General features: G+C 40.4%; 1 protein-coding gene across 4 annotated transcripts in view; it reads left to right on the top strand.

Moving 5' to 3' along the window:
* The window catches only part of NFYC (nuclear transcription factor Y subunit gamma), a 63,107-nt gene that overhangs the window by 16,521 nt on the left and 21,626 nt on the right, over positions 1-24,960 (top strand). For all 4 annotated transcript variants that reach the window (XM_019938029.3, XM_019938028.3, XM_073791369.1 and 1 more), the window contains exons 2-3: positions 16,662-16,774; positions 24,506-24,577. In XM_019938029.3, the coding sequence (XP_019793588.1) occupies positions 16,670-16,774; positions 24,506-24,577 (177 nt within the window). In that variant the 5' untranslated portion in view covers positions 16,662-16,669. The remainder of the gene's footprint in view (positions 1-16,661; positions 16,775-24,505; positions 24,578-24,960) is intronic.

Below are 24,960 nucleotides of genomic sequence, written 5' to 3'. Positions count from 1 at the left end.
CAGAGAGGTTAGTTGTCTCAGTCTTTCAGCTTTTTAATGACTGGCCTTTTTAGTGGCTGGTCAGAGATTCAACTCCTGCTTAGTTTATTCTATGTTTCTTTTATTCCTCTAGGCCGTGTTTACTTCTTATTTTTCATATTTGTCTTCCTTTTTGGTACATCTGTACAGGTTTGCTCTTTGAACACAGAAGGAACAGAGAGAAAGTGGGCCATGGAAGAGGTTCAGAAGTCTTCATGTGGAGTCTGGTGGTTAGAAAGTCTTCTGTGGCAGCAGACTTACTGTCCCTTTTGGGATCTGAAGATCTCTTGCCTCAGCCAGTTGCTTATTCAGAAAGCTGAGAATAAGCTAGGAAGCTAATTGTACCCAGCTGGCTAAGCTGTCCCAGAGAGCTGGGTCACTTATATGCATTACAAGGAAGTAAACTAAGGTACACAAATACAACACCTGCATGCCAGTTAGTCTTGTTGTTGTTAACACGCCTCAAGAACAAGCTAATTCCCAAACAAGTTTGGGCCTGCTTCTTCGAGTGTGTCCTTAAAGCCAACCTGTATTTAATAAACAAAGATCCCAGGATCGTTTTAAGGATTTGACAAGACTGAAATAGAAATCATTGTCTGTATACTCCCAAAATAATATTTTAACTATGCTAACTTTAATCTTTACTACCAGCAAAGTAGTATTATGTATCTGCACGTGTGTGTGTTTGGGTACTTGTAGGTTTGATTTTTGTTCTTATTTTGCATATTCTCTGGTAGAGCATAATCTACTTGAAATTTAAAATTTTTTCTCTTTTTACCATTTTCATATATTTGAACAAAAAGTACAGCTTATTGAAACAACAAGAATTTGAATTATGTAACTTATGTTATATTTAACTCCTGAAGTATACTGTGACTGAAAATTATAGTAGACACAGCTGGATGGTATCCACCTCATGTCTGCATTTTCCAGAAGCTTAGTTTTCTTTTTACTCTGTTCTTTCTGCTGCCTCTGTTGGGCCTGGCTCTTTAGAACTTAGATTCTATTTGCATTATCACCCTTATCTTCCTGTCACTCCCCTCGGCATCCCAAAGCCAGACTCCACTGTTCAGTAATTGACCAAAAGTTTTTCTCTAAGAGTGTTTACTATAAATTAAATTACAGTTCTACACCCTGCAGTGAAAAAGGGCAGTTGAGGATAAGAAATGAAGGTAAATTCCAGTGTAAAGGCAGAACTAAAGGAAAAAAATAAGCTTGTAAATGTTTAACTTTAAAGTGGCATAACATAGCTTGTGACCTTGTGTTCCTTAGTTCAGAGGAAGAAAGGAGACTAAAATAACCACAGCAAACAGCAGTGCTGATTCACTTGGTTATCCTTTTTTTCTTGGAGGTACTGTCATTTTGGTCTGTCTCCATAGTTTCAATTACATAGAAAACTAAAGAGAAGACCCTCTTGACTGGAAATATCCAGACACAATGAATTTTTCCTTTATCTACCTAAGCTATATAGTTCTTGCCATTGAGAAAATACTAAAGTTGGACGCTTTATAGTTCTTTCACTAATTCACCTGCATGCATGTCTCATTTATGTGGAGATTTTAAAAATGTATACAAATAAAATTTTACTACAGGATCTAACAATCTGATAGGGGAGACAGGTGATGTATATCAAGTATATGAAACTGCTATGGAAAGTACAAGCAAAGGACACAGAATTCAGAGGAGGGGAGACCTTTTCTTCTGGCTTAGCAATGAAGGAAGGCAGTTAACTGGGTGTTGGACTCAGGGAGGTAGGCACATGGGCACTTCAGGCATGGGGAACAGAAGGAGGAAGGTCATGATTCAGAAAGTGTAGTGTGGGCTGAAGAGAGCAGTAAATGGTCTAGTCTGCTTAGAACATAAGGAGATGAGTTAGGGACAGGAAGGAGTGGCAAAAGAAAGAAGTCTGAAGAAGTAAGTTGGGGTCAGATATTGGAGGGCCTTGACTGCCAGGCTAAGAAATTTGAACTGTCTCTGCTTGATAATGGGAAACCATTGGAGATTTTGGGTAATAGGTTGATGTGGCATTATCAGAGCTGTGCTTTTATAAGATTTATTAAGCATCATTATGTAGAAATGAGTAGAGGACAGTAGAAACAGTGAACATTATGCATTGAGTTCACATACTAGGTTCACAATCCTTAGGATTATTATGAGGGTGAAAAGAGATAGCAGTGTAAAAGGCTTAGAACCATACTTGGCACACACTCCTAAATGAATAGCATTAGCTATTACCGTCATCTTTATTATTACATGGAAGTGATGAGAACCTGAACAGAGATAGTGGCAATGTGAAGAAAGGTCAGGAGATGGACACTGTTATTACAAAGTTTAGCAGTTGATTAGAATTGAACAGAGTCTAGGATGACTCAGATTTCAAGCCTGAGAAACTGGAGGATAGAAACAGAAAAGTTAGAAGGAGCAGGTTTGGGGAAAGAAGAAGATAGATGCAATTTTAGACAAAAGGAGTTTGAGTTCTGGGTGGCTTTCCAGTTGGAGATGTTTAGCAAGCAGGACTGGAACTTTGGAGAAGTACCAGAATTGGTAACATATGTTTGGAATTTAAGCTCATAAAGATCGTAGCTGAACCTGGAGAATGGATGGGAGAATCAAGGGAGAGGGTGGGCAGAGGACCAGAAGAATAAAGCTTCTTGTTAATGATGGAAACGCAAAAAAGTTTGGCCCCTGCAGTTGAGACATCTAGAAATGAGCGTGGCAGAGTTCTCTAGGTCAGTGTTCTCTAAGCTCTTTTGATTGTGTACCCCTATTATCTGAGTGTGCAGCTGTCATATATGAGTTAGTATTCTTCACTCTAAAAAGTCACTTGTTCTTTTTTGGAATGTTAATTTAGTTAAAACTAGAGAATATCTATATCTTCCCTTATCTAGGGAAACACAACAAAGTGAAGGTATCGCTACTAGCCCCACATTTTCCTCTGAATACTTAGAGTACCGTGCGTGATACACGATCTTGTCACAAGTTAAACTGAGCGAGGATATCAGTATCAGCCCATAGGTTAAATATTCAGAAAGCTAATACTAACACATTTTCTGTGTGTGCCTTGATCTGAAAAAGTTTAGAAATACTGCCCTACGATCTGGCCTTCACTTTTTCTGAAGAAGTACAAGTATTTCCTTGAAATGCTATGCATTAGCTCCTTGAGCTTAGTTATGTATATGTTTATGTCTGTGTGTGTGCATGCATAACCTCAAGCTTTCTTGTTTAAGCTCTAAGTATACACCCGCCTCTCCAGCCAATGCAAAGACTTGTTTAAGCTCTAAGTATACACCCACCTCTCCAGCCAATGCAAAGACTTGTTTAAGCTCTAAGTATACACCCACCTCTCCATCCAATGCAAAGACTTTTTTTCCTGAGTTGCATCAGGCTTAATCTTGCTGGTGTTAGCTTTGTAAAGTCTTCAATGACAGCATTCTGCATGAAGCCAACCATAAATACACAAGTAGGAATTTGGCAACATTTACTTAGCACGTAATTTATATCCACATGGTCATGATAACACTGAAGAGCAGCACACACAATAAATTACCAGGACTAGGATAGCCTCATCTGTAGGATTTAGCAGATTTCTAGGCTAGGTATGTTGTAATTATCCTCAGTCTAAAATAAAGGCAATAAGAAACTTTTCACTAGAGAAATAGTGGTAAATTTCCAGCCATCTTACTTGGTTATTTATATCTTGAACTCCATGATTATTTCTCTACTGGTAATTAATTGGCCAAATGCCCATGAAACTACCCTTGAAGGTAGTTAAGCAATGTGATGTGTTTGTATGAAACATAGTACTTTGCAGTTAATGGAGTGATTTTTAAAGTTTTTGTCAAACAAGATAGGTGAACACCACCCTCTTTTCAGAATGAAACATAGTGCAAATAGATTATATACTAGTATGAGTACTACCAGAATGTTGGGAAATTGTCTTATGTTAATCCTAAATTCACTAAGGTCAGATAACTAGTTGAAGGATTTCCAAATAGATATGAAGTTAGAATTGTGTTAGGTGTTCTATAGTGTTCTCTTCTTCCTTCCTCCTTTCCTTCTTCGTTGGGAAAGCTGTGTGCGGGCTTTCTCTAGTTGCAGTGAGTGGGGGCTACTCTTCGTTACGGTGCGCGGGCTTCTCATTGCGGTGGCTTCTCGTTGCGGAGCGCGGGCTCTAGGCGTGCAGGCTTCAGTGGTTGTGGTACGTGGTCTCAGTAGTTGTGGCTCGCGGGCTCTAGAGTGTAGGCTCGGTAGTTGTGGCACACAGGCTTAGTTGCTCCATGGCATGTGGGATCTTCCCGGACCAGGACTCGAACCCGTGTCCCCTGCATTGGCAGGCGGATTCTTAACCGCTGCGCCACCAGGGAAGCCTATAGTGTTCTTTAGCTGTGCAAATCTATACTTTGTAGTATATATTGGGCACCTCTTATATTTGAGTTCTTATCTTGAACCACAGAGATTGATGTTTTTAGATGAGTCATGGTGTTCTTAAATAATCAGTTGCTTTGTATTTTTTAGCTGTGATTTATAATCTTAGTTTTATCCCTAGTAAGGTAGTTGGAACAGGGATTTTGATTCTGAGAGTAATGGCTGCATAATTAGAATAACATTGTCACCATGTTCACAGTGTTGCAAAGGCTGTAATTTTGAAACATTGCATAGAATTTAACCAGATGATTCCTCCTATAAGTGTGCAGCTATGAAAACAGCTCCAGTAAGGGGGGCTAGGCTAAGGCTATTGCTCTGAACTATAGTGAAAAGATAGAGTGACTTCTCATCACCAGGCCCCCAGAGAGTGAACTTGATCTACTGGACCTTTTTATCTCTACTCTTGGTTGGTGGCCAGATATCCCCAAGTCCCAGTGCTTGTGGGCAACTGCAGCTTTAACAAGCTTGAAAAACTTAAGCTTTCCACTTCGAAATGTGTAAGAATCTGACATCTTGGCATTTTGGAGTACTTTATTTATTTATCTATCTATGGCTGCATTGGGTCTTTGTTGCTGCATTCTGGCTTTCTCTAGTTGTGGTGAGCGGGGGCTGCTCTTCCTTGCGGTGCACGGGCTTCTCACTGTGGTGGCTTCTCTCGTTGCGGAGCATAGGCTCTAGGCACATGGGCTTCAGTAGCTGTGGCACGTGGGCTCAGCAGTTGTGGCTCGCAGGCTCTAGAGCACAGGCTCTGTGGTTGTGGTGCACGGGCTTAGTTGCTCCGCGGCATGTGGGATCTTGCCGGACTAGGGATCAAACCCGTGTCCCCTGCATTGGCAGGCAGATGCTTAACCACTATGCCACCAGGGAAGTCCCTGGAGTACTTTTGTCCAGGAGAATGATCAGGAAAACTAAAGATAAAAGGCTTTATGGATTTATGTTCCAGGCTGAGAAGATCCACAGGTTCTTAAATTCTTAGTCATCTACTGAGTTATCAGTTCTAAAGAGGGAAGAGAACATGCCGTGAAAGAGCACAAAACTGAGAATAAGGGCGTATGGGTTGTGGTTCTGGCTCTGGCATATACTTGCCCTGTAACCTAAGGCAAGTCCCTCAGTCTACCTGGATAAAGTATCTTTATCTGTCAGATGGGAATATTTAGCACCTGTGTTGTGTTTGCTGTGAGAAACAAATGAGATAATGTAAAGAAAGCTACTTTCCAAAGTGTAAAGCATGTACAAACGCAAGGGATTAGCATAACCATCTCAGTTGCTTTGCATTCTTTGAAGTGATCTTTACATTCTCTGTTCCTGACAGCTGTATACACGGAGGTGGGAGATTTAGAGTTTGGTTGACTTGGAGGATTTGTTTATTCTCGTGTCCTTTCTTGCTTGCTTTCTTTTAACTTTCAAATCAATGCTAAAAGACAGTAAGCAGAGTGCAGAATTCTGTGTGTCTGTGAATCAGCAGAACCCATACAGCCAAATCAATACAGCCAGGCTCTTATTGGCACTTTTATAACACCCTCCAGGTTTTTAATCGAGAATTCTCCAGTATTTAGATGGATTAACTCACCTGCACAATATTCCATTTTCCAGTGGAGTCTATGATTAGATAATTATGTACACTTCTGCTACATTTTCTAAAGTAGAACAGGTTTCTCCCCATCCCTACTCTTTTTTGACTTTTCCATTGTATTACGACCAAAGGTTATTGCACAGCTGAGCTCAGGTACTTGCGAAGGGATTTCCCCGTATGCACATTTCAAAGAAAAGAACCCAGAGTAAAGTCAAAGATACTTGGGGTCTTGAAGTAGTTCTTGAGGAGCTTGTGTTTGTTTATTCAGTAGATGTGTCCTATTCATAGGTGCTACTGACTGTCTCCGCTAGTGCAAGGCATGTTTCCCTTGAGGATGTGTCAGAAACAAAGATAGTTACATAAGAACGAGGGAGAAAATAGGAGCATGGAAATTTTAGGCTTAAGAAATAATGTGCCTAATAATAATAATATTCAATATACGTGTGAAGAAAGTGAATATGATAATTGTAGAAATAGATGTATTGGGTGCCAGGAATGGTTTCTTGGGGAGAAAAAAGTTTAGTGGTCACTGGGTATATTTATTTCTTATAGTTGTACATACTGTGAGAGCAAGCTTCTTATCAGTGCTAGTCCCAAAAATCTTTAAAAAGTTGGTTTCAGTCCATGAGATAGTCTCAAAAATTACTGCTTTCAGAATATATTCCCTTTACTCCAAGATCTTGGATGGAGATAGAAGCAGCCAGAGCTCTCTTCAGAGCTCAGTGTTCTGTTGAATCTTTTTCTTGGTTGGTGGGACCAGATGGGGTAGGATGCTGCCTAGACTTCAGGTCTCCTCTGCCTTCCTTCTGCAAGACAAAACAGCCACATACTTCTAGCTTACAGAAGTCTGAGGTGTACAAGGAGACACGTTCTAAGCATTTTTATATTTTTGGATTTGTCTAGAGGGAGAGCCTGCATGGCTACTGATCATTGACATTCCCAAGGATTTAAGTTAAGAGCATTCCTAGTCATTTCCATCTTGAATTCTTTATTTGGAACTAGTACATTCATTCTAAATTTAATTGTTTAAAGGGCTTTAAAAATTATTTTATGCTTATAAAGAGATGGAAGAAGATTTCTTACTGCATCTGTTTCCATGCATGTGATGCAGGACTCTTAGGACACGTGTTAAAAATAAAGTAAGGGGCTTCCCTGGTGGCGCAGTGGTTGAGAGTCCGCCTGCCGATGCAGGGGACGTGGGTTCGTGCCCCAGTCCGGGAAGATCCCACATGCCGCGGAGCGGCTGGGCCCCGTGAGCCATGGCCGCTGAGCCTGTGTGTCCGGAGCCTGTGCTCTGCAACGGGAGAGGCCACAACAGTGAGAGGCCCGCATATCGCAAAAAAAAATAATAATAATAAAGTAAGTAGTCTAAATTAGAGGGAGAAAGAAGCAAATTGGGTTACTTGTTACAATACGTGAGGGAGATTTGTGTTTGGGCTTGGTACTGTGTTTGAGACTATTCAGGCCAGGAGTAGATGTCTTGTGTAGCTCTGAGCAGTGGTTTTGATATGCCATCTGGCGTTTATATGATGCTTGGTATTTTTCAAGGCCTTCTAATGTGTCTTTCCCATTTATGTGCTGCAGCTGCCCTGTGAGGTGAAAGAGGCCTCAAGAAGTTAAGTGACAAGTTAGTAGCCAGAGAGCAAGAACCTCCAGGTCCGATACATTTTATTTATGTATTTACCCTGTACTTTACTGCCCCCCACTGTTTGCTGCTGAGTATTCAGAGGTGCTACTGACTGTCCTAGAGACAAGCAAGAGGGAGGATAAAATAGAAAAGAGAGTGATGGAGCAAGGAGAGAGACAACAGAGAAATAAGAGAAGGATGTTTATATGATAGGAGATAGCAGTGCCATTAGCATCTTCTGTGATTGCCACAGAGATTTTGTGAGCAAGTGGATAAAAATGATCTTCTGGGTTAAGGATTTGAGTCAGTGATCCAAGCCGAGACTGCTCATCTCCCTGGACAGTTTGAATATACACATACCTTAAAGCAACAAAAAGTGAGAATGAACGATCTGTACTAAATCAAGAACAGAATTTTAGAGCTTTTGTATTTCCAGCTGCACTATTTACTATATTGTGACCTTGAGCAGGTGACGTAAGATACCCAATCCTCGGCTTTCTTATCTGTAAAATTGGAATGATACTGATATCTTTGGCACTGAGCTGAGTGAAGATCAATTGAGGGTAAAACTCTAAAGCTTTTAAGTTGGCATCTTTGAAACATTCTTCAGAATCACACTTTTCACCTCTCCTGGGCATACATTAACACAGGATCCTGCTAGAAGCTGGGCAAAAGATTGTTCTTAGAGTTTCTGAGTCTCAGAGGGGATCCAGTAAGCAAAATGGCTCTTTGTTTTAGATTACGTTTTAGCTCAGACTTACAGGCACTATTCTTTCTGCAGCTCATGTTAGAATTCTCTTTGAGGCTCAGGGTCTGAAAACCCAGTTACGTACTTGTCATTCTTCCTTCAAGAATTTATTTACTTTCATTAGGTTGGAGTGTCAGAGAGATTAACAAATATTTCTGTGGGGTAGAGAGGGCTGGCCTAGTTTACTCCTAATGGAGGTTGAACAGGTGAGGAAGCAATGTAACAGCTGTGTGATCTAGGGCAAGCTTTTCAAACCTCTGACACTCAGTTTCCCCATCATTATATTATCAGATCCTTTTATTTTTCTAAAGGGCCAGATAATATTTTCAGCTTGTGGGTCATACAGTTTCTGTTCTAGCACTTCAACTCTACTGTTGTAGCGTGGAAACAGCCATAGACAATGTACGTGAATGGGGGCTGCAGTCTTCCAGGAAAACTGAATTTACAAAAACAGGCTGCACGCCAGATTTGGCCTGTGGGCTGTAGTTTGTGGACCCTTGCTTTAGAATACTTCACTAAAATATTTGGTCTTTTTTCTCCATCATACAAAATACTGATAGTGTTTTGTTGCTGTCATATATGCCAGTGTATAGACATACATGTCATGTAAGCTGAATATCAGTAAAGGCATGAGGAAGAAACTATGTGAAGTAAGATGTTCACATACCATTTCTATTCCACAGGAACAGGTTTTTAAATGTTCTGGTCACGCCTTCCTGTTAAGTTTCATTGCTTATACCAGTTGCTCTGCCTTCCTTTTTTTCCCAGATACACTATAACTATATTATGATCTAGCCCTTGTTTGAAAGATGGTGTTGTAGTAGACAGCAAGGAGAAACATGTTTTGTTTTTGAAGGAAGAGTATCTCTGCTGCCAATTTGAAAATGTATCTTTGTGAGCAGATCTTTAGGGAGAGTAGTATGCAGCCACTTCCAGCCCATAGTCTTTTGGAAAGCATGATTTCTCCTGTAGGCAGTTTGAAAAGGGGCTTCATACTTAACCTTTTGGAGCTCAAGACAGACACACCCTCAAACACTGAACTTGGCATTGTTTGGGATTGGGGAAAGGGATCTACATTATTCATTCTTAGAGTAGTGGGATACTGTGTAATAACCTGCCAGTAAGTATGACCATCTGGAACCCAGTTATGTTTAGAATTTAAGTAGTAAGGTTTCTGGCACTAGGCTTAGTGCTTTCTTGCTTCAGTAGAAACCTTAGATGAGCTTAAATAAAGACTGTTGAGGGACTTCCCTGGCAGTCCAGTAGTTGAGACTCAAGTGCTTCCACTGCAGGGGGCACAGGTTCAATCCCTGGTTGAGGAACTAAGATCCCGCATGCCGTGTGGCACGGCCACAAAGTTTAAAAAAAGAAAAGAAAGGACTGTTGAACCCTCTTTTCTCTCTAGTCACCCTGCCTTCCCTTGTATTCATTCATTTATTACATCTTCAAGCAGTGAAATGTAGGCTTTCCATACCAGACCACCCCTTCGGCCTTTGGAGTATGTGTTCAGTACACATTGCTTCTGGAATGGCTTAGTGAAGTGACTGGCCCAAGGCCACCAGCTTGTAGGCAGCAGGCCAGTTCACAAACATAGGTCTTTTTATTTCCAGAACATTGTTATTTTTCTCCTGAAATTGTCAATGTAAGGTTGGTTTTATTGTGGAGAACATATGCCTCCTTAAGGCTTGAAATGCTTTTTTAGACATTGTGATTGATAATGGTCCTTATGTCCATCTATATAAACATGAGAACCAGCTTGATGTTGGTGGAATTGTTTTGTTTTAAATTTATTTATTTAAATTTATTTATTTATTTTTGGCTGCGTTGGGTCCTTGTTGCTGCGCGCGGGCTTTCTCTAGTTGCATGGAGCGGGGGCTGCGCTTCTTTGCGGTGCGTGGGCTTCTCGTTGCGGTGGCTTCTTGTTGTGGAGCACGGGCTCTAGGCGTGTGGGCTTCAGTAGTTGTGGCACGTGGGCTCTAGAGCGCAGGCTCAGTAGTTGTGGCGCATGGGCTTAGTTGCTCCGCGGCATGTGGGATCTTCCTGGACTAGGGATCAAACCCGTGTCCCCTGCATTGTCAGGTGGATTCTTAACCACTGAGCCACCAGGGAAGTCCAGAGGAATTGTTTCAGAAATTTTAGTTCTCAAATTTAGTTTTCACTTTTCTTTGTAGTTTGGAAGAATACTAAAATAACAAGCACAAGTTAGCTTAAATCTTACCCCCTTTCTTCTTATTCATTCATATTAATATTCTTTCTTTATCTTTCATTCCCCATTTGAAATATAACATCCCAACAGTTTTAGCCAATTCAAATAAAGAAGCCTGGAACTAATGTTAATAAATACCTGAGCAGTACTGGAACATAAAATGCAGGTGATAGTGCTGCTAATTGGGCAAAATAAAAAGCATGTCATCTAATGACAGGAAAACATGATCAAAATGCAAGTCAAAAAGGCAAGTGAAGAAGTTAATTTACTTTGAACATAGGGAGATGCTTGATATATGTTAAGTTGGAGACACATAGGAATGATTGGGGACATTCTCAGCCTGAAAGGCCTAAAGGCTGCAAGTTGGATTGGGGTGGTGGTGCATTAAGGTGAAAGATGGTACCAGTGTTTAGATTTGTTTTTCAGTCACAACTGGGCCAAGAGATATTTGCTTGCATTTGACAATGAGAGCATTATTTTTAGGTAAAATTTGACTGCCTGGGATGGGGCAGCTCTAGTGTTTTAATAGGAAGCAGCAATGGGCAAGGATTGGGCTTCATTTTAGGGGAAATTTCTGTGGTCCTTTTTCCTTGAATAGTTGTTGTGATGATAGGGATTTAGGTATTATCTCCCAACAATATCTATTTGGTTTTAGTTGTTTCACAGAGCTGTGTTGTGGGTTTAGGCATATTATAATGTAAAGGATTTTTGTAGAGAGAGTGAGGTACATGCCAAGAAATAGAGAGCCAAAACCTAAAGGTGCAGAGTTTTAGAAACTAGGGAATATTGTAGTAAAACCTTATGTTTCTTTGTATTTTATGAGGTTGGTCATTTTGATACATCCTCTTCCATGTCTAGCATATTACTAAGGGAGGATTTGGTGAGAATGGTAACTGGTCGAAAGAAAGAGCTTAAAAGACTTCCAAGGGAGTCTTAAAGGAGGAGCACTCTGCTTCTGGGATATTTTGAAAACTCCTTAGGTCTCTTTCTTCAAGAATGATAAAGAGTAACCAGATATTAGAATGACAGATTGTCTACCCCTGAGTGATATGATTGAATCATCCCAATTTGATTGAATCGTCCCATTTCCTCCATGATTTTCTCCTTATCCTCCTGGCAGTGGCCAAACACAGGTCTCCCCCCTGCCCCTTCTTCTCCTACTTACCTATTGTCATTAATTTTTCAAACTTTGCTAATCTGTCCTGGTCACCTTTCTGAGAAGATTCTGACTTCCAAAAGGTTTACGCTTGGGAATGGTATGCACCCATGTTTCTAGCCTTGCAGTCTGCCTTGCAACTTCCAGGACGTGTGTGTGTGCGTGTGTGTGTGGTGTGTGTGTGTGTACCCTTCCTATCATGCCCTTTTATCTTTTTTAAAAATATATATATATTTATTTATTTGGCTGAGCTGGGTCTTAGTTGCGGCACGCCAGATCTTTAGTTGCGGCATGCGGAATCTAGTTCCCTGACCAGGGATCAAATCCAGGCCCCCTGCATGGGGAGCACAGAGACTTAACCACTGGACCACCAGGGAAGTCCCATGCCCTTTTATCTTAAATTCACTTCGGCAAGTCATGTGGATTTCTGATTGTAGTCCTACTTATACTTTCAAGGCCCAGAGAGAACCTCGTTTATTTTGAAACTCCTAGGATAGTTTGCAGTCCCAATAAATCTTAATTCAGGGCCAGGCTTTCCAAGAGGCCTCTTTTCTCAGAAAGGCCATATGCAACAACTCTCTTGCTCCTTCATTCAGAAGTAATTATTTATCAGGCTTTGAGCTAGGTGCTGTGAGGGAATCCAGAGATAAATCATACTCAGGTTCTACCCACAAGCTTATAAATCAGAAGGGGAAATATGGTAAGAAATACATAAATAATGATCATACAAGGTAACGTGGTGAGGGCAGGAAGAAGTACAGATTAAGGGCTCTGAAGGTTTACAGGAAGGAGTGATCACTTGGGGTTATTTAGAGAACACTTGTGGAGAGATGGCCGTTGATTTGAGCATTGCAGAAGTGGCCTTTTCTTGGTGGACTTTGATTCTTCCCATTTTAGTTTTGGAAAGCAAACTGTTTTTAAAACCAGATAAATTAAGAGATAATGGGAGTTGAGATTTCTTATAGCAACAAACATTCAATATTTCATCTGGTCCTTAAGTCTTTATTAAATAGTTGAACAGGCAGTCTTATTCAAGTGTTTATAATCTAATTAATGAACATGAGTAATAAATCTAATATTAATTATGAACTAAATCTGGGAAATTCTATTATGCATTTTTCATAAGAGTCATCTAAGCTAATGTGGCTTGGTCTTACTATATATAAATAGCTTTATCTCATGATAGCGATAGCAATTTAACATGGAATAAAAAGGATCCTGGAATATAAATCTCTTTCTTACTTTTAAATACATACCTTTCTTATCACTCTAGAAGATGAACCTGGCATATTTGCCATAGGTTGTAGATGTTGTAAGTAGGCTACTTCTGTAGCAAAATCAATTCAGTTGCAATTTATGTATTAATTATTAAAATAAGTGATAAAATTAACTAAGGTTACTTTATATTTTTTAACTTGTTTGGTGAGCAAAATTTGTTTATGATTAGGTTTTATTATTTTAATGTTAAGTTTTGCCACAGTCAGAAAATATTGAGAACACCAACTTGTTTTCATAAGATCTGTTGCGTGAGATTTGATCTAATTGTTAAAGCCCCATGTGAAGACTGGATCTGCTTTGGGGAAAGCCTTTTGAATAAAAATACTCACTTTCTAGGAATTTATAGCAACAATTTATGTTCTTCCAAGAGATTTTTAAGATTTATTTATTATTTATTTATTTTTATTTTATTTTTGGCTGTGTCGGGTCTTAGTTGCAGCACGCAGGATCTTCGTTGAAGCATGCAGTATCTTTCGTCTTGGTGCCCGGGCTTCTCTCTAATTGTGGCGTGCGGATTTTGTCTTCTCTAGTTGTGGCACGCAGGCTCCAGGGTGTGTGGGCTCTGCAGTTGTGGCGCGTGAGCTCTGTAGTTTGCTGCACGCAGGCTCTAGTTGAGGAGCGCGAGCTCAGTATTTGTGGCGCACGGGCTTAGTTGCCCTGCAGCATGTGGGATCTTAGTTCCCTGACCAGGGATTGAACCTGCATCCTCTGCATTGTAAGGCGGATTCTTTATCACTGGACCACCAGGGAAGTCCCCCAAGAGATATTAAGATAATTAGCTACAAATCATCTCTGTGCAGAGATGCTAGAAAACATGCTCCAAGCCATTTTCTCTTCTTCCTCATGAGAGGATCTTCTGTCCCTGATGAAAGTATAGTACCTTTGTTTTTTTGGAGTCAGGAATTTATGAAAAGAGGTTTCTCAATGGAAAAAGCGTAAAAGTTGTAACTCTAAATCGAAAGCTGAAATGATCCTTTGTTCGTAAATTCAACTTAGTGTAAAGAACAGTGAGAGCTGGATGGATGGATGGAAAAGAATGCCTTACCAGTGAGCCGGTTTCTTAGAAGTATAGCGGGAGGAGCTCATGTTTAAGCTAAATGACTCCTTAGGGTGGGAGTGAGGGAGCTGGGCAGAGCTTGAAGTAGGGCTGTAAGCATCTTTTAGAGGAGGTGGCCTGGGTGGTTCTTAATGCCTTTTTCCCCCCAGTTTTAAACTTCTGTGATGCAGTAAAATGTAAAGGACATTATTACTGACTTGAATTTTTTTTGCCATTATCCATTTATGATTTTCTAATTCAGACAGGTCTCTCAAGTTAAACACTTAACCTTTAATACATTTATCAGTTCCAGATAATTTGTTAACTTCTGTTCTGTAGCCAACCCCCACTCTGACAGTGTGGCTCTGAGCCAGCCAAAGATTCATTCATAATCTATTGACTGCACAGATGTTTGGGAACTGATTGCACCAGCACATCCTTAGTTGGGGCAATTCAAGATTTAAAAGCAGACTGTGCACAGATGGTTTTAAAAATGCTTCTTGAATTGTGTACCTTGGTAATGTTTGTGGGAAGAGATCAGAGGACAATCAAAACTGGTTACCAACTTTCTAAATCTCACGGGCCTTTGCACTCAAACTAAACCTACTCATCATTAGCAAGTTATACAGAGATACACTGGCAATTGTGCATCTTCCTCCTTTGACCATAGCAGTTTTCGTGGCAGATTCTGCTAAGATCAGGCATGTACAGGGGTCCCTACAATGAAAGGTTAGATTCTTTTTAAAGTTTTTTTGATAATTATTTTCATTTCTAGAAAGATTTTATTTGCCCCATTTAAAAAGGTTAGAGTCTCACTCTCATCATTGTCATGGGTACCTCGTAAGAATCTATTAATAAAAGTAAATAAATTTCTGTAGATTACCTTGGTTTCTTTGTTCTCAGTACATCTAAGAGAATAGTGTATAGGCCATGTGCATATGGTGATAAGTGAAAATGTCATGGGAGCTGAGTTGAGAGGATCTTACTTGGTTATTTAGGACTCAAGATTTTATCTAGTCATTTCCAACCGTGATTCAACATTCTTCGCTTTAATTCCCTCCAGAAACTCCAAGATCATATTGCTTCCTAACACTTAGAGTTCCTGTTGATGTATAGAGCTGCTTGTAGGCCTCCAGCACCAGAAATTGGCTCCAAACCTTTTCCCATTACATCATCAGCCACTAATGTCATTACACCAGAGTGAAATCTGCTTTGAAGATTGTACTCTTGTTTTCCTTTCATTTCTTTCCTCTCATCATTTCCTTTAGAAGAAAAAGGGAAAAAAAAAAATTAGAGACCTCTAGGACAGTCCCAGGCAAACATTTAAGAGTGAATCAAACATCCTCACAGTCTAAACCTAGATTTATCAGCCTTCATTCCATTCTGCTGATGGAGAATGATGTGCCCAGCATGCATCCACATGAAGCCTGGAAAGTAGCAATTTGGTCATGTGACCCCTGGCTTTGGTGCGTTTCTTTCAGCCCTTCAGAATTAGTTCTTAATGACTTACATAGCTGTCCACCAGCATCCTGTCACTGGCCTGTCAAACCTTTTCAGATAGTTTCCCAGAATAGAAATTCTTAGGACATCACTAAGTTTCTTGCTCTTTGTGTTCAATTAAACTGTTTCTTGGGTGTAAGTATTTGTCAGATAAGCATTTAAGCCATCTGGAGTTTTTTACTTCCCCCCTGTAAATCTTTTAAGACATTACAATGTTATCTATATTTATAGCTGATGTAGAGATGCTTATTCATCTTCCCTCCCCCATCACGAAGCAATTGATTGCAAGTTCTGACTCTCTTTCCTCTGTCCTAAATATAATTCTTCAATGTTTTTCAACCATCTTTAAAGCTTCCAGTTGGTGGTGTGCTTTGTTTGGCTTTGTGCCTGACAGCATGGTTCAGGTAAGGAAAGAACTGGGAAGTGATTTCAGTTCGGAGACTTTGTGCCGTCCACTCAATTACTGGCCTAGACTTTAGTGTTTTTGTGTCCTTTGAGGCAGATTAGCTTGAGATTAGAAAGAATAATAATCATCAGTAGCCCCAAAGAAGTGGGACCACAGTGTCTAAAACAAAAGAATAAACTTGGCTCTTATTTTTTAAGACTTTGGGTTTACATTTCTGTACAGTATTAATCATTGGGGACCCTTAATGTATGTGCTGCAGGCTGTGGCATGGAGTGTGAGAAGCCACATAGAACTTGAAAAACATTGGAGAGAATGGCATTGAAAATTATGGACCAGACTAGGACAACCAAGTGCCTTTTTTTCTTTCCCCTCCGCAAAATAAGACATTAAAAGTCCTTGATTCACATTAGGATTTGAGTTTGGATTTCTAGCAATTTTAGATTTTCTGCTTGGAGCTCCTTGTTAGTCTCTGCGGTATGAGCTGGATAGAAGGGAAAACTTTCCTCCTTATTTTTGGCTAAGACTTAAGCCGGTGTGAAAAACCCCTTCAGCACAATTTTGTATACTTTCTCAGGCTGAGAAATTGAATGAATTAGTGAAAACATCCACAAGGAAAGCTATAAATAACCTGGACAGAAAGTCTGACTTTATTATTTCTAATGTGTCTCATGTATGTGTTTGTTTTTAGTTGTCAAAATGTCCACAGAAGGAGGATTTGGTGGTGCTAGCAGCAGTGATGCCCAGCAAAGCCTACAGTCCTTCTGGCCTCGTGTCATGGAAGAAATCCGGAATTTAACAGTGGTAAGGAAGAATGAGAAACTTTTAAAGAGTGTAAAAGCTTTGAGATGAATAACCAAAACTTAGACTAAAGTGTTTTTAATCTCAAGCACATTTCTAAAAATATAGTTCATTTCTGACCTTTGGATAGGAAAATGAAAATATAATTTACCTTAGGTGAGGTAACTACAAGGGTTTTTTTATATCTTAGTGCCTCTCTTTAGGCATGTGGTTGTATAGTGGATGCTTTGACTTGGAGATACTTTAATGTGAGGCAGATCTTTTAGAGAATGCAGAAAAGCAGAGCTTACTTTCCTCCAGTAGCTGTAGGTCATTTCTTAAGCCTGATTAGTGGCCCTGCCAAATTTCTAGGACCTGGTGAAAACTATTGGGCAGTTTATTCAACAACAAATCTATTGTAAGCAGGCACTCTTTCCAGGTGTCAAAAGATACACTTAGATTGGGGTTACTTAACAGCCTTACTGACATTTTGGGCCAGATAATTCTTTGTTTTGAGGGGCTCTTCTGTGCATTGTATGGTGTTTAGCAGCATCTCTGGCCTTTAATCAGTAGATGCCAGCCAGTAGCACTCCCCTTCCAGTTGTGACAACCAAAAATTTTGCTAGACATTGGCAAATGTTCCCTGGGGGGCCAAAATCATCCCCTGTTGAGAACCTCTGACATAGAAGAATCAAATAAAACCCTGGCTCTTGAGGGGCTTACAATGTAGTAATTACAACCAGAGTCATTTATTTGATAAGTATTTATTAAACAGTTACTGAGTCAGGCACAGTGATGAATCTGAAGCAATAAAAGTCAGAGTATGGTGTCATATCCTTAATGAAGAATGCTCCATTTGGTGTCATTTCAGCAAATGTTGAAGGAGCTCTCTGTGTTAGATGTGTCATTCCTGCCCTGAAGGTATCAATATTAGCATCCTGGCAGAGCAAACACTGGATTCCTTCTTGATGTAGAACTCATGTTGCAATTTCTTAGAGCTTTGGTCCGTAACCTCTAACATAACGTAGTCAGTTTATTTGTTCACTCGACAAATACTTACGCACCTACTATGGCTATGCTAGTTACTGTGGATCCAATTGTGAACCAGACAGACGGAATCATTGCACTCACAGAACATGTATTCTGGTGGGAGAGACAGACTATAAACAGGTAATGAATGAATAAAATAAACAAAATAACTTACTGTGATAAATGCCCACTTGACTTCAGGGGTAGAGAAACTAATTTATATTCTGAATGTACTTGTGGGTCACGTTTGTTTGTATGGGAGATTTTCAGCAGTTGAACTTGGCTTGAGCTTTCTCGGAGTGGCCTGTGTTCACAGGTGGATTTCCACTGAGAAATCATTCTTTCTCTTCTGCAGTCTAAAGGTGGTAGTTATCTGTACTATCTTAGATATAAAACAGAAGGAAGGAAAAAAATGAAATTATAAAGTCAAAAGTGGGGTATTTTGTGCATGTTTTGAGGGGATAATCTCATGGTTAAGCTTATCAGGTTTTAGTGCTGGAATAAGCCTGGTGTAAAACTAGTGCCCTCCTGGGGTATGGTGGGACTAGGCCAGTGCAGCAAGTCTGTCCTCCAGCTTGAACGCAGAAAAAATCCAGGATCAGGCGAGCGGTCACATAAACTGTGGAAGTTCAAATTCAGCACCTAGCTTTTCTGTATTTTGTTGGACTTTGATTTTTTTTTAATTGTGGTAAAACGACACAGTGAAATTTACCATCTTAACCATTTAAAAATGTACAGTTCAGTAGTGTATTTACATTGTTGTGAAACAGATATCCAGGACTTTTTCATCTTGCAGAACTGAAACTTTATAGCCATAAAACAACCACCACCCGCTTTTCCCTCTCCCCAGCCCTTGGTAATCACCATTCTACTTTCTGTTTCTATGAGCACTCTAAGTACCTCACATAAGTGGACCCATACAGTATTTGTCTTTTTGTGCCTGGCTTATTTCACTTAGCATAATGTTTTCAAGGTTCCTCCATGTTGTAGCATGTGACAGGATTTCTTTCCTTATTCAGGCTGAATAATATTTCCTGTGTATGTGTACATACCACACTTTGTTTATCCATTCATCTGTCAGTGGGCATTTGGGTTGCTTTCATTTCTTGCCTATAGTGAATAATGCTGCAGTGAACAGGAATGTGGGCTTTGATTTTTATCCTACTTGGTTTAATTTTCAAGTTTGATTGACATCAGAGCAGATCGTGGTGTTGACCAACTTTTTGTCGCTAGACAGCTAGTCCTTCAGAGGTTAAAAATGGATTTGGGACTTCCCTGGTGGCGCAGTGGTTAAGAATCTACCTGCCAATGCAGGGGACATGGGTTCGATCCCTGGTCCGGGAAGATCCCACATGCCGTGGAGCAGATAAGCCTGTGCGCCACAACTAGAGCCTGCGCTCTAGAGCCTGCAAGCCACAGCTACTGAAGCCCGTGCACTTAGAGCCCATGCTCTGCAACAAGTGAAGCCAACCGCAATGAAAAGCCCATGCACCACAATGAAGAGTAGCTCCTCCACCACTCGCCGCAACTAGAGAAAGCCCGCATACAGCAATGAAGACCCAATGCAGCCAAAAATAAATAAATAAATAAATTAATTTTTTTAAAAAGTGGGTTACTTTGAGGAATTCACTTGTAGTTCAAGTTTTATGAGTAAGGAGAAAGAAGATCAAGGAGGAAAGTCTTCTTCAATCATTCTCCTATTGATGGCTAACTAAAAATTTCCTCCTGTGTACCCCTGAGAAAAGACTCCTAGACTGCTACCATCGTATCTCTTACATCAGATGCTTAGAATGATGTTTGGCATAAAATAGGTGCACGTTAAATATTTGAATGAATCAGATTCCTCCGCTTCAGAGTTAGTGTGAAGCAACATAGTGCCAAGTTGGAGTGAGAATGCAATCCAATAAAGTCCCTTTGTAAAACTTTTATTTTTCCTCTGCCCATGGCACACGAAGAAGGCATCTGCTTCTCTGACTGCACTTCTGCCTGTGTAACGTGGCTGACGTTTTAGTGTTTAGTCTGTGCCTTTCCTGAACTCAACAGCACTTACAACCAGACTTCCTCAGATATGTCAGAGCCTCTTAGGTTGACATCTCAAAGTATCTACCAGATTTTTAAAAAAATCCATATGTTCAAACCATCCAAACATAAATAAAACTTATGAGAATACTCATAAGGTGTTGTGGTCTCTCTATGACTGGGACAAAGATGTTCCAAAAACAAGTAATTGAAGTTTGCTAGATGATATAATTCATGATGTATTAGAGACATTGGCCCCAGTCGTTTTGGTCTGTGTTCTGCAAAAGCAGTTTGTCTTTCATCTCAGCTTGGCCATCAGGCTCTCCTCATTCTTGAAAGCTCTGCATTGTCCATAAACCCAGATGGTGTTCAGCTGGAATTGAAGTTGGTTAAAAATCATACCAAAATGATCGTACACCAGGATGATTGTGTAGAATACTGTATTCCTGCTTAGCAGAACTCTGGGAACAATAATTAATAGACTTCTTGGCATTGAATTTTACCCTTCTAGACCTCTTCGAAAGGGGGGAAGAAGAAGCTCACTTTTCTCTTTTGGGGGGTAGATGGGGAGGCAGTAATGCTGAATCTTAAAGAAAAATTTAATCCTCCTTTAAGCTCCTTCCGTACATCCCATTTAGCCTTCAGTTAGCTGTAATTTAATGCTTAGGTCACTTTCTTTTGATCGCCAATTATATCTTTTCATTCTTCAATGCCTCCAGATTGGAAGATGACATTTCCACCATTACAATCAAATCAGATAACCATTTAAATAAGAACTTGGAGGTAAAGGTTGGTGGACTGTTAAAAAATAGGTCCTGTGCTGTTTGAGCTCTTCCTGTAGAGCAGTGCTTCTCAGAATTTATTGTCTGTATGTGAACAACATAAGGGTCATGTTGAAATACAGATTTTGATTTAGGAGGTTTGGATTGGAGCCTGAGATTCTGCATTTCTTTTGAGTTCCCAGATGATGCCATTGCTGGTCTAGGGACCTCACTTGGAGCAACAAGGCTTTAAAGCAGTGGTCCTTAACCCTCACTGTGGATTACAGTCACCAGGGTAGTTTTCAAAAAATGTGATGCCAGGACTCCACTCCCTAGAGTTCCTGATTCACTTAGTCTGGGGTAAAGCGCAGACATCTTGTTTTTCAAAAGTTCCCCCAGGTGATTCTAACATGTTGCCAAGGTTGAGAATCACTGCTTTCGAGAGGATAGAATCTTGACTTTGCCGGAGTGAGTGCCTGACTAGGTAGGCCTGCAAAAGGTTTCTCATCATGTTTGAGACTGTGGATGTTCTTTAGTGCAGCCTGAGACCCATTGACTTTTCTTTGGCTTTCAGCTCTCATTGAGTGAATTCAGACTTCTTGAAATTCGGCAATTTCAGTTGGCAGCGTTTTTTGTTTTTTTTTGTTTTTTTTTTTTTTTTTTTTGCGGTACGTGGGCCTCTCACTGTTCTGGCCTCTCCCGTTGTGGAGCACAGGCTCTGGACGCGCAGGCTCAGCAGCCATGGCTCACAGGCCTAGCCGCTCTGCAGCATGTGGGATCTTCCCGGACCGGGGCACGAACCCGTGTCCCCTGCATCGGCAGGCGGACTCTCAACCACTGCGCCACCAGAGAAGCCCCCTTGGCAGCATTTTTAAGTGTAGTTCTTTGGTTGTGGTCAAAAGCAGAGAATGTTCTGAGAGAATCTGCTCTTCTACGATGCTGATGTCACTTCCAAGAGTAAAATGTGTTAGTTGTTCTTCCACTTGGATTAACATCGGGAGAAGAAGTTTAATGTTACTCATGTCAGTTGCATGGTTTCCAATGACAAGGGGAGCATTGACTTGAAAGCCAATTTACTGATAGTGAAGGGGCTCCCCTCTCCAATAAGCTTGTTGTAAACCCTTACATGTGACTGGAAAGCTAGGCTGAGATTATAGAAAACTGGGCTGTTGTCAGCGATAATGAGCCACACACACACATCTGAAGATCCTTTAAGATCTCAAGGTTTGGGGATCATGAGAAAGTTTCTCACAAAAGAAAAGGTTGGTGGGGCTTAGAGCAGAGCTTTTTGTAAATTTCTGCCTCATTTTACACATCATCAAGGTGGGGATGATATCCTTGACCTTTTCTTGTTTTTTCTTTTAATTATAGTCTCATAGAAATTCTAAAAGTAATATTTTATTCTTTCAAGTTAGGGAAAGAGGTCTTTTTATTAGCTTTGGGCTTTAGTTAAGTAATCTTAGAACAGTCTTGTGGGAATTATATTAAATAACCAAGCCAAATGAGAGCACGCTTGCAAGAGACCTAAATCTTGTGGTCATAATCTTGTTCTTTGTGTATCATCCTGGGAGGCCTTCCAAAGGAATTATCATCCCTAGTATTCTCTTTGGCATTTCTGTTTAACATCATCATTTTGTGTGATATGCCACACAAGAAAGAAGACCAGTGATTGATTTCTGTAGTTAAATGTTTTTTTAAAAATCCCTTTAGAATCTGGCCCCAATCCAGCATTCCCTTTCCTACTGTTCCCCTCTGTACTAAGGTCATACATCGAAAACTTAAATAGGCCAGGGTTTTGTCTCTGTGCTTCTGTGCATGCTGTTTCTTCTGTCTGATTAACATACTTTTCCAGCAAGCAGATTTGCAGTATCCCTAGATATAATTGAGATTCAGCCCCTCTGTGGAACATTTGCCAGTTCCTCTCGCTCACTCCAGCGCCCCACACCTCCCATTGCCAGCTGGTCATTTCTTTCCTTTCCGTGTGGGATTTTACACCCCCATTCTAGTATAGGATAGGGGATTATAATGTTCTCATGTGTTAGTCTCTAACAATTAAACTATTTGGCTATTCAAAGGTAAGAATATATTTGCATCTTCCGCATAGTAGTAGGTATCATACATTTGCTGTTAGTTGAGTTGCATGAAGTAATAAATGAAAGAGGAGGAGAAAAAATAAGAATAGTATGTGTCCTGCTGTCTCCTTTTGGTGAAACTTTAATAAACTGGACTTCTAAGCCTCTACCACTCCAGGGTTAGGTTTTTAGAGGCTTATGGAAAATGCTGATACCTAATTTGGAAAAGGAAAGGATGAAAAATTAGTGTTGGAAATTTGTAGAGGTGAGTGGTAGCCAAGCAGCTTGTTGGGTTTGGGTGGAGTAATTAGATGTCTTGGGACTTCCCTGGCGGTGCAGTGATTAGGACTCCATGCTTCCACTGCAGGGGGCATGGGTTCAGTCCCTGGTCGGGGAACTAAGATCCTGCATGCCGCCCGGCATGGCCAAATAAATAAAGTAAGTAAGTAAGTAAGTAAGATGTCTCGGTGTACATTTTATCCTAATAGTTGCTCTTCTGTATTCATAAAATAGAGTCTGGAAAGGCTGGTGATGTTTTTCCAAAATGCCCCACTGCCTTCTTTGATGTGTAGTTGAGGTTTTCTGTTGGTCTTGGAAAAGAAAGTTCACTAATGCATGTTAATTATACCAAATCTCAAATAAGAGCTCCTTCCTCCGTAATGTGATGATGTAAATTCCCAGGTGAGCATATTGAGTCACATTTCAGACCACTTATAGAATCAATCATTTGACACCTAGTCCCAGTAGGGATTTTGCTGATTTTAGCTAATCTCTGCCTTTGCACCTTTCTCTTCATTGCAGCTCTGAAACCCAAAATTGATTTTTATTTCTAGAATTGCATCCATCATTGGCCATGTGTTTAAATACCAGTAGTATCAAAATAAAATGAAAAAGCGCTTAAACTGCAAGTAATTGAGTAGTGCTAATCGAAAATCCCTTTCCTAAATCCTATCCACAGTAAAGTTAAATGGTTTCTCCCCAGCTTAGTCATGTTTGTTAAGAAAAAATTGACAGGGCTATTCCTAAATGACAGCTGATATATTCACCCTCACCCTTTTTCCATACTCTTCTACTCCCACCCCCACCCCCAAGCAGGTTTTGGAGACAAGGCCTTTGCTGCTGTGATGGGAAAGGAGCTCCTCCCCAATTTCTGATGTCACATTAGTGCAAAGGTCAGAAATAGGCAGTGCCGGGCTTCCCTGGTGGCGCAGTGGCTGAGAGTCCACCTGCCGATGCAGGGGACACGGGTTCGTGCCCCAGTCTGGGAAGATCCCACATGCCGCGGAGTGGCTGGGCCCGTGAGCCGTGGCCGCTGAGCCTGCGCGTCCGGAGCCTGTGCTCCGCAACGGGAGAGGACACAACAGTGAGAGGCCCGCGTACCGCAAAAAAAAAAAAACAAAAAAAGGAAATAGGCAGTGCCACACTGGCTGGTGAGAACAGTCACTATGGCCAGGTGCTGCTGGCACTTGCCCTTGCATTCCTTGATTAGAAGGAAGAACTGGAGGAAAATCCCTAAGACAAAAGTCTCATTTTAACCTGCATGCAAGCTGGTAAACTTTCTTGGGTGAGGGGAAGACACGTATAATACATCTCTATATCGTGCTGGCAAAGAATCTGGTATTGTTTGGGGCCACTTTTCATGAGGGCACTATTAGAAGCCATCATAAGTTCATCCTGAAACCCTTTGTTTGAAGCTCTGCCTTGGTTAAGAAGTATTTTGCCTCTAGAGCTTGTATTTTGTTCATTTCATTTGTACTTCCTCTCCTGCCATATTTTCTGAAAGGAGGGACTAAACCAATCAGAGTGTTTCATGCTGCCTGTCATACCCTGTTGATTATTCCTACTATTTATGTACCTGTTGTTACTCATTTCAGAAAGATTTCCGAGTACAGGAACTCCCACTGGCTCGTATTAAGAAGATTATGAAACTGGATGAAGATGTGAAGGTGAATTCACATTCATTTTCATTATTCATATTGAAAGTAAAACGATGGGAAAATTATTGCTCATTTCTCTAGAGCTCAAAGTCTAATTAAACAAAAATGAAAATAATATTGTCTGTTGCTTTTTTATTTGGATTCTCTCTAAAATTGTTATGTGAGCTAAAATTGAACAGTTTTAATTGTTGTATGGTCTTCTCTGAAAATTGGGGATATCCTGTTTTCCAGATGTTGAAAAGATGCTGAGTATTTGCTTTTTGAATCGCCCGATTCTTTCCACTATGTAATGTGAACATGTATCATCACATCAACAGGACAGTGACGTCTTCCTAGCATCTTATTGCAATCTCTAGTTTGTTGATCTGAGCTCTAAGAAATGTTTGATAATG

This window comes from Tursiops truncatus, chromosome 1 (genome assembly GCF_011762595.2).
Source record: "Tursiops truncatus isolate mTurTru1 chromosome 1, mTurTru1.mat.Y, whole genome shotgun sequence".
NCBI lineage: Eukaryota > Metazoa > Chordata > Mammalia > Artiodactyla > Delphinidae > Tursiops > Tursiops truncatus.
The sequence above is the reverse complement of the archived record's forward strand: the minus strand, read 5'-3'. Positions and strand labels throughout refer to the sequence as shown.